Source organism: Diceros bicornis, chromosome 24, assembly GCF_020826845.1.
Source record: "Diceros bicornis minor isolate mBicDic1 chromosome 24, mDicBic1.mat.cur, whole genome shotgun sequence".
In the NCBI taxonomy this organism is placed as follows: Eukaryota; Metazoa; Chordata; class Mammalia; order Perissodactyla; family Rhinocerotidae; genus Diceros; species Diceros bicornis.
The window spans coordinates 19,215,344-19,230,124 of record NC_080763.1 but is presented as its reverse complement, the minus strand read 5'-3'; the positions used below and the strand labels follow the sequence as shown (position 1 = coordinate 19,230,124).

The window sequence follows — 14,781 nt, the reverse complement described above, 5'->3', positions numbered from 1 at the left end:
CAAGTCAAATGGAAAGCTCCTAACATCAGAATATTTTATTCCCCAATATATTGTCTCTGTTCTCTCTTCTGCTCTCTACCTGCTACTCAGCTTCCTCAAATATGTGTTCACATACTTTTTTTTTTCTAGCTCTAGGTTCCTTTCCTACAGTATTTTGTTTTAGTCCAGAGTGCGTTCTTTTAGTGGAGCATTTCACTGAGAATTTAAAGTTTCGACCACGAAAGTGTTACTCTGGTTGCTTTATTGAAGAAACTTCCCACTTTTTAGACATGGTTCTCTCAGGTTATTGACATGAAAGCTTCTTAAGTTCTGGTCACTGCCCCCCCCACACACCCCCCACGCCCTCACCTCCCTTCAGTCCTAGGCTTGGGGTAACTAGTGTTAACAGTTTAGATTCCAGATTTAAAATTTTTGTATACGTGCTTTGTTCTCTTTGCCTCAGTGGAGTCACTCTGAGTGGGTGAATCTTCACATGCCTCAGTGGATTCACTCACCAAGCAAACAGAAATTTAGATGACATGAATTTTGAACAGCCACCCTGGAAATAGATTTATTTTTATTCGAATGTTAGGTGATGCCTTAAGGGTAATTCATTTATAGCGGCACATTTTAAGCTATATCACATTAAGTTGGGTCTGGTTTAAAAAAAGTCTTTTATGTAATGAAAAAAATTAAAATAGAGCCAAGTCTATAAAATTTAAGTACACGGTGGGGCCAGCCCAGTGGCGCAAGCGGTTAAGTGCGTGCACTCCGCTGCGGCAGCCCAGGGTTCGCGGGTTCGGATCCCGGGTGCGCACCAGTGCACCGCTTGTCAGGCCATGCTGTGGCGGCATCCTATATAAAGTGGAGGAAGATCTTCGGGCATGGATGTTAGCCCAGAGCCAGTCTTCCTCAGCAAAAAAAAAAAAAAAAAGAGGATTGGCAGATGTTAGCTCAGGGCTGATCTTCCTCACACACAAAAAAATTTAAGTACGTGGTTATATTTTCTACTCAAACCCCCATTTTTTCCCAATGACAGGCAATTTTAATCAGTAATCAAGGAAAATTGGGAACTATCAGCCCCTATCTCCAGGGCTTGCCTGTGGCTACTCCAGCTTGTCCTCAGTATGGCCTTCCTTTCAGGGTGCTCAGGTGTTCATTTACCAGCTAACTCTTGAGCCCCACATCTCCCGGGGGCCTTGAAGTGCTCTCTGGGTTGCTGTGAGCACCAGGTCTCCAGTGGCTCTCGGGCCTCACCCCTCTGCACTGAGCACGCCCCTCCTGTCTCTGATGGCTCTACCCACCCTGCAGGAGCTCCGCACCTGGGAGGAGGAGCTGACGCGGGCTGCGCTCCAGCAGAAGAACCAGGAGGAGCTGCTGCGGCGCCGGGAACAGGAGCTGGCCGAGCGGGAGATCGACATCCTGGAGCGGGAGCTCAACATCATCATCCACCAGCTGTGCCAGGAGAAGCCCCGGGTGAAGAAACGCAAGGGCAAGTTCCGGAAGAGCCGGCTGAAGCTCAAAGACGGAAACCGCATCAGCCTCCCTTCTGGTCAGTGGCCAGGGACCTGCTGGGAAGTGGGAGCAGGGCCAAGGGCTGGTGTGGAGGGGATCTGTGGGGGCCACGGACTGAGCTTGGAAACGTGAGACCCTGGGTCTCAAATGGAGCAGGTTTGAAATGGGCCATTCTATTCAGTGGAAAGACTGGCCTGCTGAACAGCTCCCGCACTGCAGGGAAATTTTGGGGTGTGACTAAACACAGAATATGAAGGGAGGTGGACCTGCCAGGCGAGCACGGTCCAGGCTGCTGGACGCACGGGCGCTCGCTCAGGCACATCTCGCTTAAGCAAACCTGCAGAAGGAAGCATGTAATTGGGAAAAGACAAATCCAGGGTGTGTATGTTTGAGGCAAGAGGACTCTTGGCTCTGCAAAAGAACTCATCTCAGGGTTTCTTTAGATAATTAGTTCTCTGAGTGCAGTTGGGATTAGGATTAACGTATAAGAGTTTGATTTACACGTGACGTTTCAGAAACACATTGGCTGAATAAAGGTACATTTGTATATATACGCCTTGGGACAATGCAAAGAAATGTGAAAGTATGACTTAGAATCTTTGTGGGGTATAATGTACCCAGGGAGGGAGGTGAGAGCTCAAGTGTGTGTTTATGTAGATAAGAAAGTTCATTGTATTCTGAGTCTATAAGGCCCCAGGAAGCAAGCTTATGCGTAGTATAAGGAACAAGGGAAAAGGCATAGGAGGAGCAGTAGCGGATGGTTGTAAGCACTAGGATGGGGGCTTAAGTACAGACAAGGGAATTCATTTAGTGAAATCCAGTGAGTTGTTCCTGGGATGTGCTTACTGGTCTCCTTATTGCACATTTTCTTTCTTTTTGGGCAACATGGAGTCTTTAAGCACCCCTGGAGCATCTAGCATGTGTCAGCATGTCGCTGCGTGCTGGGGAAGCCAATGGAGAGCATTAGTGCCCACCTTCAGGGAGATCACAGTCGAGTGGGGAGACCTAGGTGCAGCATGTGACTGTTTATTATATCTCTTGGATAGAGGAGGAGACTGAAACTCAGAAATTCAGAGCTGTAAATTTTACATTCTTTATGCTGTGCCTGAACTGCCTTTGGAAAATGTCAGAATTTGGACCATTAGCTCCATCTCTCTCACTTCCCTTGGTTCCCACCAAGGATTAGTTCTTATTACCCTGCTCTGCTTGCTTTTAGAAGCATCAGTCTCCCTGCTTTGGTCCTTGAGAAAAGGGGGTCATGTACTAATAGATTATATGAAACAGAGAATTTTAAGTTAGATTTCTAGGAATAATCAACAAACCGCATGATCTTAAAAAAACTATTCTAAATATATCATTGTCACACCTATATACATTATGTAGGCAGCTGTATGAGAACTGTCTAATGACATTCACTCGGATAATGAATTTTCCTTCTCTTCATACGTTCATCTTGCTATCCTGCCATCTTTTGGGAAAAAGATGATTCTGGAAGAGAACATTTCCCAGGTGAACAGAAACTTCTCAGGCAATGGGGTCCTGTCCCTCGAGCCTGCCAGGAAGTGTCAGTTTTCTTATAGGAATTTGATTCTGGGAAAATTCTAATGCACACGCATGTGTTTGTCTTTGCTCAAGCAGATTTCCAGCACAAGTTCACGGTCCAGGCCTCCCCGACCATGGATAAGAGGAAGAGTCTCATCAGCAGCTGCTCTAGTCCTCCCGCAAGCCCCACCATCATTCCTCGCCTTCGAGCCATCCAGTGTGAGACTGTTTCCCAAATTAGGGGCCAGAACACATCAGGGGCACCTGTCCCCTGCTCTGTCCAGCCACCGACTGGTCCAGGCTTGCTCCATCCATAACTTCTGCCACTCTCCTCGACAATGTGTATATACATGCACATATGTACGCAAACCCTTAGCCCTCCTCCTTGTCTCTTGCCGTTAGCTTTACCACCGCCTCCTCTACCTTTCACTCCTAGTCAGATACCAGCGAAGGGGTTTGTAGGTATGGGTGGGATCTTTAGTGAAGTACAAGGCAATTGGGGAGCTGGTGCATGATGTAGATACAGGTTGGTACCCTGGCCTGGGGACATTTTGTGCTCTCTGCCATATTTGGGCATCATTGTTTTTCTTTTGGCCATGCTTCCCAGGGAAGGGCTTTTTCAAAGTGTAGATCCTAAGGAAACTTGCCAAATACTTATGATAGGCCAGATCTGGACAAATTTTATTTTTACGGCAGTGTTTCTTAAAAAGAATTTATATGTACACAAATACACACACATATATATACATGTGTATGAATATGTGTACGAATGAATTAGTTTCCCTAATTTAAGGGTAGAGAGATTTCATTAAAAAAACTGGATTTCTGGCTTTCCTTAAACAATCACATCAAATCAGTGGGTTCCCCTTTTCATGTGCTTGGTATTTTGCCTCTGTCCCCCGAGCTCCCTATTTTTTGGTAGCTGGCTCTCTTCACTCATTTATGATATAAGCTAGTCTCTGAAGCAGTTGGGTTTCAGTCCTTGCTCAAAAGTATCAGTGTCAGAAAAATGTTCCTCCTCTCTTATCTATTATATTTCTCTTGGCCTGTCCTGTTCCCCTCTCCTCCTACTCCTGACTTCCTTCTCCGTAATCTTGAAATCCTCATTTTCTTCCTTTCCAGCATTTTCTTACCCAAACTTCTGCACTTTCACATCTTCCTTACCGCTTATCTTTTTTCTCTCCCTCGTACCTCCTCACCCTCCCTGCAACCCCCGATCCAGTTCCACCCAACAAAACAAGTTCCTTAAGTCAGATCTGTTTGAAACTCTGATGTCTGGCTGGCTTGAGCTCCAGCTTTGCATTGCACTTAAGAGAATCTAGGAAGTTTTTCTGCGTTTGGTACTTTGGGAGTCTAAATGATTGGCGGCTGAGACCTCCATTACTTTCCCGGAAGGCTCCACTCAGGCACAGAGTTTTTCAAGAGGTCTGACTTATTCCCCACAGCTCCAAATGTGTGTGTGTGTGTCTGGTGGGGGAGAGGCTAGTTTTGGGGGGACCTGTCTGTCTCTTTTCCAGATCCCATCCAACCTCTGTCATTCACAGTGACACCAGGTGAAAGCAGCAAAACCTGGGGCCGGAACTCCGTCATCCCAAAGGAGGAGGGGGAGGAGGAGGAGAAGAGGGCCCCCAAGAAGAAGGGACGGACGTGGGGGCCGGGTACACTTGGTCAGAGGGAGCTTGTCTCGGGAGACGAAGGGTAAGAGCCAGATGAGCCAGATGGCGGGAAGTTCTTTCTCATGCAAAGATGGGGGCACCCTTTAACACTAGGATACAGAAAACCTTTTTCTTTGTTGTGTGTTTCACTGCTTTCTGAGAAATTACAAGTTTCTTGATCTTTACAACAGAGTTTTCCAATCTCCTTGTTCCCTGGGACCTCCTAGGACAGAGATGGGCGTACTTTTTCTGTAAAGGGCCAGATAATAAATATTTTAGGCTTTGAGGCCATGTGGCCTCTGTCATCACTACTCACCTCCACTGTGGCTATGCAAAAGCAGCCACAGACTACGGGCAATATGTAATGAATGAGCATGGCTGTGTTCCAGGAAGACTTTTATAAAAACAAGTGATGGGCAAGATTTAGCCAACAAGTTGTACTTTGCCAACCCCTGGGGGCATCCTTTTCAGAGTAGTAAGTAGTAAGAGTAGTAAGTAGCCCAAGCATTAACCAAATGTAAAGAGTTCTGCCGTGTGTTCTGCTTATACCTGGCTCTTCCCCTTAAAACGTCCATTCAGAGAAGAGAAGACAGAACAGAGGTTGCAGGACTCTCTTGACTGGAGGCCCCTCTGGAAGCAGGGGCAGGCAGGATAGTCCAGCCCTGGGAGTGCAGTTGGTTATAACTCCAGGGCCACCAGAACTTCTTTCAGACCCCACCCCATACCCACACTAACGTGTGTGAGCGCCCCCTGTGGGCAAAGCACTTGTGCTTTGCACACCTTAGTGCCTTGGATGTGCTTGTGTTCTCGCCCTGGGCTTGTGGCCTAGGGGCCAAATTGTCCTGAGCCCCGGTCCTTCACAGGCCAGTCACTTGTAGTGTAGTAGTGAAGAGCTTGGACACTGACCCCAGACTGCCGGGGTGTGAAGCCTGGCTCCAGCATGCCTAGCTGTGGGACCTTATGTTTTCTTGTCTATAACATGGGGATCATAGCCATACCCATCCCAAGGAGTTGATGTGAGGATTAAGTAAGTTCATCTTTGTGAAGTGCATGGAAGATTAGCTGGCTCAGTAAGCCTATGTCAATATTTACTACAATGACTCTTCCGTGCTTCTCATGCAATTCTCTCTCATACCCGAAGAATGAATGTGATGGTTTATACTTCTTATTCTTGGTGTTAGAATCTAGAACCATGTTCCTTGACTTTTCCAAGTGTGAGGATAGGCAGTTTTAGTGAACCCCCTTCACCCTTATTAGTGGCTTTTCGAAGAACTTCTAAGATTGACTATGAGGCTTATAGGTGCCCTGAACCTGTAACTGGCCTTTGGTATTTCTCCGAATACTAAGATTTCATGTCCGAAATCTTTTTCCTCATGTCAGATCTGAGCTGGAGGTGAAAATAACAGTTTGGTTCATAAAGGACTGACTCTTTGAAACTAGGCTTTAGAAATCACTAGATACCTTGGAATAGAAAATTTAGATATGTAGGGCAGACTACCTAAGCTATGGAAGAATTCAGTGATCGAATCCTCTGCGGATGGCAGATTGCTCTGCTGTACAAAGTTCTGTTGAAGCAAGAGCTGTTCACTTTATCCTCTGAGTTCTGGGCTAGAGTCGATTGAGCTGGGGCTGAGAAACTCAGTCACCCTGAATGCCTTGATATTTCTGACATTAGTGTGACTCCAAATAGGATTTACCAGGTTGGCTATGGATCCCAGTAGTTTCTATGGTTCTGCTTCATTTAAAGATTTTTTTTTTGTCTTGCTAGTCAGTTAACTTTGTTTTGCATTACAAAATTTTAACTGTGGAATTTTCTTCTTCCTTACCTTGATTTGCCTTCAGAACTTTTGAAGCAGTTCAAAATATGTGACTTAATTTTTCATGATTGTCAATTCCTATTCAAGAAATAAAGTATATTCCCTCCAGGCCCCAGTAAAGACCTCTTTAACGTCAGAAATTTTTGAGAGCCTCTATATAATAATATTTCTAATTTTAGTCCCTGTTGATTGAAGAAAATATGTAACCACAAAAAACTATATTGAATTCAGTAATGTTAAGTGAATTTGGATCTCCATCTTTTTGAAGAAATAGTACATATCTTTAGGAAGTGTATGCACTTGTCTGCAGACAGCTTGGGTATCTATGGATTTACAGATCCCCTGCAATTAGGCTGTGGCTGCCCAGGGCCCTTTTTCTCACAGATTGGGAGGTCCTGGGCCTGTGGCAGCTCAGGCAGGGCCGTCTTGTTAAGATTCCTTCATGGTGTGGGCTTTGCTGACTGATCAAGGAAAGGCAGCTGGCGACGTAGCTGGAGTCCAGCCTTGAGGGTTCTCATGTGAGAGAGGCTGAGTGGATATACGTCTGTTGCTTACTGCTGATTCTCTTTATTCATTGAAGATCCCCTCAGAGACGCGAGAAAGCTAATGGTTTAAGTACCCCTTCAGAATCTCCACATTTCCACTTGGGGTGAGTCTAATCCTCACCCTTTCGTCACATGTACTGGTAATACTCACCCTTCCACGTCGTTATTCTCACAGCACACCCCGTAGAACCACGCCTCGTTATTGCCCGGGCTGTGCTGACTTTTTTTTTAAAAGCCATACCATCGTGCACCTTGGGAAAATTCCTGTGTTGGTCCGACTTTACCACCTCACTTCCCTGACCGCTACTGGTGTTAGCATTCTCCCGGCACCCTTAGTTTCAGGGAGACAGTACATGCTATTTGTCCTTCCGTCTTTAGCGCTTGCTTTGACTTTGCTGATCTGGATTTCCTTGGACCCAGAGCTGGAGGTGAGGTTATAAGATTACCACTTGGAAGTCCCAGGGTTTAGCAGTGTGCTTATCTCTGGCTCTGTATTTTGGTTGAAACCACTGGTGGCTGGAATGTATTTTAATTCATTGGTATTTCTGATTGCACTTGAAACAGAGATCTGAGGTCAGGGAAAAAGTTGGTCCTTCTCCCTCAAGAGGGGCTGGGACTCTGGAAAGAGTGAGCTTTAGTTGAACGGCTCTTTCTAGCCCTAAAATAAGAGCCACCTCTGGTTATAAATCTGGTAGCTCCAAGGCAACCAGACCCTACAGAGTCCTCAGCCCTCCCTCTTATTATTGTCCTTTAGAGAGAAGACGGGTGCTTCTGGGCCTCTGATGCCCCCATCCTGTAAGGGGTTGTTGGGGTGTACACAGTCTGTATCCTCGGAGTTACTGGCTTGTCGGTGTGAGCTGATTGCAGGGGTTTGAAAGCGAGCTCCTGTCCTTGTCTTTCTACTCCCAGACAACCCGAGGGCTCGAGTAGAGCGTTATGCACCACCCACATAGGTCTGTCCCAAAGTGCACTGGGTTGGTGCAGCTTTGTTGGTTGATTTTTGTTTTTGAAAAGTCGATGGCTTTGAAAGTTGCACAAGCATGCCATAAGCTTGGAGGGAGAAATGGAGAAATGGGGTGAGTGGAGTATCTTGGCCCATCTCTGCTAGCTCATCTGCCCGATGCTTGCCTTGCATTGCAAGCCTTTGCATTGCAGTATTTCTAATGTCACCAATGTGTTGTATTCAGTGTCTGTGGGTTGACTGCTTCAGGTAAGACCCTGGCAGGTGCTGGGCAGTCTTTACTCTTTCTGTCTTCTTGCCAGCCTGCCCACCAGATCTTTCCAGAGCTCCAGGGCAGCATGTGAGGGGGGTGGGTCATGCCACTGCTTTTCTTTCCCTAGAGCATGTGCACTTTTGTTAATGAAGCAGGTGGGCTCAGTAATGTTCGTGGCCTGTACCCCAAGGCTCCTGGACTTTGGTGTCATTAAGCGATGGGAGAGATGTTTCCAAAGGCCCATGGAGCTGAGAGTAGAGTAAGGGAAGTAACCAGTTCTAACAGTTTCATCATTTCCTCTATTCAGCCTCAAGTCCCTGGTAGATGGATACAAACAGTGGTCGTCCAGTGCCCCCAACCTGGGGAAGGGCCCGAGGAGTAGCCCAGCCCTGCCAGGGTTCACCAGCCTTATGGAGATGGGTAAGCATTGCCCTTGTCTTGACCCTCTAACTGTTCCCCCATGGAATTCTTGGCCAAGCTTCTAGGACTATTTAAGGACCCCTGGTGCTACTTTATGGGGGTTGTTTCCTTTTAGTCAACTCCTGGTCCCCTACCCTATTCCCTCTTAGTTTGCTCTTCTCCCATTTCACTGAATCTTCCCAGATCACTATTGCTGCCATGGAGCCTGTCCTTGGCCTCCTATCCCAAGAGGCCAGTTATAGTCTCCTTAGGGCAGTACAGAAGGGTGAGGCCTTGAATCGCCATTTCCCTTTCCTGGGTCCGTTTCCTCAGATCTTAACGTAGGGAGTCCTCAGAATGGTAGATGGTGGTAGAAGACACCACAGTCTTCCTCTAAGGAAGCTTTTCAGTGTTGCCTGTGATTACTGCATGGGTAAGGTCTTCTCCAGGCTTTCTCTCAGATAGTACTCTTATCTCTGTAGATTTCCAAGGTCATAGTAGGTCAGTCTATAGAGTAGATTGGCCTTCACCCATGTTGGGGATTCTAATCCTTTGCAGGAGATTAGTCGTCTTTTAAGACAAGTCTCTAGACTAACATTCTAGAAATCCAAGGTCCCTTCCAATTTTAAAGTGCAAAAAAATTAGGGATGTTTCTGTTCTATCCAATGTTCTAGGAAACTCACACTGTACTTCTTGTGTTGAGGGTCCCTGTGAAAGGAGTCGCAAATTAGCAGATCCCCTTTCCTGCAAACAGGAAAACAGGCTCTGGAGTGGAGAGCGATTTCCCTATGTTGGTCACAGTTGAGTGTGGAGGAGTAAAGCCCTATTGGTTCAATGTCTGGTTCCTTGTCCCTCCCCTCAGACTCTTTGACCTCTGCATCCCTAATGCTAAGCCAGGGGGGCTGGGGTTGGGCAGAAGGACCAGATTCTTATTCTTGCTGCTTCATTTCCATTTCCTGTTTCCCTGCCACTCCTCATTTTCACAGAGGATGAGGACAGCGAAGGCCCAAGAAGTGGGGAGAGTCGTCTACAGCATTCACCCAACCAGTCCTACCTCTGTATCCCATTTCCTCGTGGAGAGGATGGGGATGGCCCCTGTAGTGATGGAGTCCACGAGGAGCCCACCCCAGTCAACTCAGCCACCAGTACCCCCCAGCTGACACCAACTAACAGCCTCAAGCGGGGTGGTACCCACCCCCGCCGCTGTGAGGTGGCTCTGCTTGGCTGCGGGGCTGTTCTCGCTGCCACAGGCCTAGGATTTGACCTGCTGGAAGCTGGCAAGTGCCAGCCACTTTCCCCGGAGGAGCCTGAGCCATCAGCCCGGGAAGAGAAGAAGAGGCGTGAGGGTCTTTTTCAGAGAGCCAGCCGTCCTCGTCGGAGCACCAGCCCCCCGTCCCGGAAGCTCTTCAAGAAGGAAGAGCCCATGCTGTTGCTAGGTGACCCCTCTGCCTCCCTTACGCTGCTGTCTCTCTCCTCCATCTCCGAGTGCAACTCCACCCGCTCCCTGCTGCGTTCAGACAGCGATGAGATCGTGGTGTATGAGATGCCCATCAGCCCAGTCGAGGCCCCTGCCCTGATCCCCTGCACCAACAACCCCTTGGTCAACGTCCGAGTGGAGCGCTTCAAGCGAGACCCTAACCAATCCCTGACTCCCACCCACGTCACCCTGTCAGCCCCCACGCAGCCCAGTAATCACCGGAGGACTCCTTCTGATGGGGCCCTCAAGCCAGTGGCTCTCCTAGGCAGCAGAAGCCCCTCCAGCAATGGGTTGAGCCCCAGCCCTGGAGCAGGTGAGTCCCGTCCTCCTCCTCTTTTCTCTTTCCCACCTTTGTGCCTCCTCCAGGAGTGGAGATGTTAGAGTGGACTCCATTCCTCCTCTGACTCAGCCAATCAAGGCATGCTGATCTGGGGTGGAGGAGGTGGCCGACTTCTCTGTGTGCTGTGCCTCAGGGGGTCTTCCTTGAAGGGTGAAAGAAGACAAGCAGGTTCTAGGAAGAATCAGACCTGGGACTTTTGTGGGATGTTCAGGCCCTGGGTCTTGGAGTGTGTGGTGCAGTGCTTTCAGGGTACAGGAAGGGCAGGAGTCTAGTTCTGCTTGTTCTCTGAAGAGGAGACCAAACTTACTGGAAGGAATCTTACACTGCACACAGGAAGGGTATTTTCTGCCACGTGGCAGGACTCTGGCCTCTTATTACAGCATTAGTACAGATACTCATAAGGCAAGCTTCTGCCCGGGCATCACGCCCTTCACCACTCATCCCTTACTCATGCCTGACTCTTCAGATCTGGAGGTGTGTCCAGGTAGATTGCTGTGCCTGTGCATCTGCCTGCCTTCTCCACCTGACACCTGCGACACCTGGGCATACACACTCTTATCCTAGGTCTTTCCCACCACTATCCCTTGCTCCCTAGACAACCTAGGTCTGACTTAGAAACTGTCTCTAACCTAGTAGGAGAAGAGGGGACGGCAATACCCTTTCAATGGGATTTGAGTGTGAATGACAATTGTATTTTACCATTCGGCTTGCCCTCCCCCTCTTTAAATTTTTTGTTATACTCAAATATGTGACCTCTTTGGGAATAGAGTCCCCTATATTACTCATCTTTAGATTTCTGACACCTAGCTTTGTTCCCATCACATGTGTATTAAGTGGATGAATTGTGAATGAACAGACATTTCCTTAAGTCAGGGGTCAGCACGCTTTTTTGGTAAAGGGCCAGATAGTAAATATTTTAGACTTTGTGGGTCATTTGGTCCCCGTTGTAACTATGGTACTCAACTCTGCTGCCTTAGTGGGAGAGCAGACAATGTGTGTGGCTGTGTTCCAGTAAAACTTTATTTACAAACAAAGGTGGCTAGCCCATGGGTCATAGTTTACCAACATCTGCCTTAAGTTATTTTGTTACAGACGTGACCCCCGTATGTCCCATTATCATCAGATAGAGGGACCTTCTAGTTCACTACTTTATGTATCCCCAGTGCCTTCCCACACACTGCATGGCACATAGTAGCTGCTCATTAAATATTTGTCATCATGTTCTCCCAAGTGAATAGGGATATGGCAAGGTGGAGAGGGAGCAGAGTATATCTGGCCCAGAAACGTGCCATTGTCTGATGCCTCATCTTTTGTCTCTTTGACCAGGAATGTTGAAAACCCCCAGCCCCAGCCGAGACCCAGGTGAATTCCCCCGTCTCCCTGACCCCAATGTGGTCTTTCCCCCAACCCCAAGGCGCTGGAACACACAGCAGGACTCTACCCTGGAGAGACCCAAGACCCTCGAGTTTTTGCCTCGGCCGCGTCCTTCTGCCAACCGGCAACGGCTGGACCCTTGGTGGTTTGTGTCCCCCAGCCATGCCCGTAGCGCCTCCCCAGCCAACAGCTCCAGCACGGAGACACCCAGCAACCTGGACTCCTGCTTTGCTAGCAGCAGCAGCACTCTGGAGGAGCGGCCTGGACTTCCAGCCTTGCTCCCATTCCAGGCGGGGCCGCTGCCCCCCGCCGAGCGGACGCTTCTGGACCTGGATGCAGAGGGCCAGAGTCAGGACAGCACTGTGCCTCTGTGCAGAGCTGAACTGAACACACACAGGCCTGCCCCTTATGAGATCCAGCAAGAGTTCTGGTCTTAGCATGAAAGGGTCGGGGCTGGGCAAGGGGGAAGCAGGAGGAGCTGGGGGAGCTGGCTGGCACAGCCCTGTCTCAGAGTTGGACCCCCTGAGATCCAGCCCTACTTCTTGCACTGATAATGCACTTTGAAGATGGAAGGGATGGGAACAGGGCCACTTCAGAGAGTCTCTTGCCCTGCAGAGCCTTTCTGTCCATGTCCACCGGAGGGACTGTGGCCATCAGCTCTGGCTGTGTAGGGGAGGGAGGGGTGCGTGCATGTCCCCACCCTCCAGTCTTCCTCGCCTTTACGGTGACCCTGCAGAGTCACTCAGCCAAATCTGTCTGCTGCTCCCTCTCCTCAGCCGCTGGGTATGCCCAGAGCCTATCCTGGGGTCCCTCTGTTAGCCCTGAATTCAGCTTTCCCAAACACCAGGAGTGGATGTTTTGTGATTGATTTTACTCCTCTGCCACATTCTTTCCCAACACCCATGGATCAGAATCTCGTTTAGTGTGAGGTATGAGCTTTTCTGTGTCCTAAGCCCTTATGTGCCAGCTAGAGTACTGAAGGCAGGGTGCCCCAGTGTGGGGCAGAGGAATTGATGGACCTGGACTGCCTCCCTGCACTTCCAGGGGCCCGACTTATTTATTTAAGCCTACCAGTGGTAGGGGACCTGCCTCAGTGAGAACTGGGGGAGGGCAGGGAGCTAGGCAAAATACAAGTCGAGTTGCAGTAAGGAGGGTAACACTGTTTATCCTTGTTCCTTTTGGAAACACTCAAAAAGAGCAGACACCTGTTGAGGGCACCCATCTCCTATCTGGGGTCGGCCGTGGTCAGACCAGGTTCTAATACAAACACATGCTCATCCCAGGAAGAGTTTCTTGGGAGATTCACTCACTGGTGCCAGTTCTGAAGCCAGAGACCAAGTTCCTATGTTTGTCTCTTTTGTGGTCTGATCTTTATGTCCTAGTCCCTTCCCTTGATCTTTCCTCCAATCCCTGGAATTAGTGGACTTCAGGTTATGTGTTTGGTTGGGAGGTGTCTCTACACTGCACCAAAATAGCATGTAGGGGTGGGTCCTGGACACTGGGAGTTGGAACTGGGGGGATTCCTTCTCAGCAGACCATCCGTTCTGGGATGCCCTTGAAGTAAAATGGAGCCGTCGGTGGTCCCTTCCGTAAGTAGAGATGGTGAGGCGATGATGTTTGTAAGGTGTTGAGTGAGCCACTGATGTACAGTAACCTGCAAGTCCCAAGCACTGGGGGCTGACCAAGGCCTCTTGTTTCTGTGCACAGATAGCCCCCAGCGCTGGGCTCTGGACCATGAGCTGGGTAGGAAGGACAACAGGGGCCAACCCTGCCTTTTCTGGAATGTGTTTCCTTAACTTGAATGTTGAGCTTCTTCTGGAGCTTTGTCATGTGGCTCTTCACTGTTCCACTTACTCTGTGGCCTCCTGTGTCGAGTGTGCACAGTAGTCTTTGTGTGGAAATAACCACTTGGTTGGGAGTAGAGTCCTTAGGTTGTGCTCCTCTCCCTTCCAGACTCTCTAAATGTTGCTCCACTGTCTTTTATAGTGGAATATTTCTCTGGAGATGGTGGAGGCCAGCCTGCAGGTTCCTTGTGTTTGCTACCTGGATGCCAGAATGGGGAGAGCATGAAGGTGACACAAATGATGAATTTGGTCACTGCTCTCTGTAACTGTGATAGAAGTCACATCCTGGGGATGACAAAAGGGGTGACCGTGGTTTTCAAATTGCTCCTTGTTTTATGAGCCCACTGGCACTTTGGTTCAAGGACCCCACCTAGTCTTGGAGGAGGTGGCACTATTGGTTTTGTTGCCCAGGGTTTTGTTATTGCATCTCAACTCTCTCCTCTTTGTTCTGTGAAGCCAGTATGTAAGAGATGATTTTTGCCCCCATCCCCCACTCCTCGGCTAGGAGGGGAAAAAATGCAGATCCTTTCAGCAGTTCCAGCCAACCAAGTGACTCTTCTTCATTCTTGATGGGGAGAGGGACACAGATGGTCTGTTCTGTGCCCTTCCCCTGGACTCTCCATAGCCCTAGTCCCTAAACCACTAACACACATATAAACCCTTGGCCCCACTAAATGGCCCCCTGGTGGGGTGCAGCCTACAGCATAATGCCGACTATGCTGGCTCTGGACAGTGCTCTGTGGTATGAGGCAGGGATTTTTCCTTTGCTCATTTTCTACTTTTTGTCATTTGGTTAGCTTGCTGCCATCTTTCTTGGAAGTGGTAGTGTAACTGATGTAGTGTAAACTGAGTGACAGCCACTAGTCATTGAGTGAGAGGCTGTACCCAATTCTTGCTCCTCCATCCAGAGGGAAGACGAGGGAAGGCTAGGTCTCTGCAAAGGGAAGAATTGTACCTGCAAGAGGCAGAGGCAGAGTTATTCTGAAGATGCTTCCGTGAGTTTCCATGAAGATGGAGTAGTTACCATCTCTCAGTGCCTCCAAATGGGTGGGGCCCTACCTGCCACACTCTCTCTGTGGG

At 48.8% G+C, this 14,781-nt stretch overlaps 1 protein-coding gene across 3 annotated transcripts in view; it reads left to right on the top strand.

Moving 5' to 3' along the window:
* The window catches only part of MAP3K9 (mitogen-activated protein kinase kinase kinase 9), a 73,825-nt gene extending 59,502 nt beyond the window's left edge, over nt 1–14,323 (top strand). The window contains exons 6-12 of one of the 3 annotated variants that reach the window (XM_058567235.1): nt 1,291–1,531; nt 3,133–3,255; nt 4,581–4,734; nt 7,089–7,157; nt 8,575–8,687; nt 9,653–10,456; nt 11,810–14,323. In XM_058567235.1, coding sequence (XP_058423218.1) covers nt 1,291–1,531; nt 3,133–3,255; nt 4,581–4,734; nt 7,089–7,157; nt 8,575–8,687; nt 9,653–10,456; nt 11,810–12,294 — 1,989 coding nt within the window. In that variant the 3' untranslated portion in view covers nt 12,295–14,323. Of the gene's footprint in view, nt 1–1,290; nt 1,532–3,132; nt 3,256–4,553; nt 4,735–7,088; nt 7,158–8,574; nt 8,688–9,652; nt 10,457–11,809 lie in introns of all 3 variants that reach the window. The other 2 variants (XM_058567234.1, XM_058567236.1) reach the window with 2 other exon arrangements.
* Nucleotides 14,324–14,781: the final 458 nt, after the last annotated feature.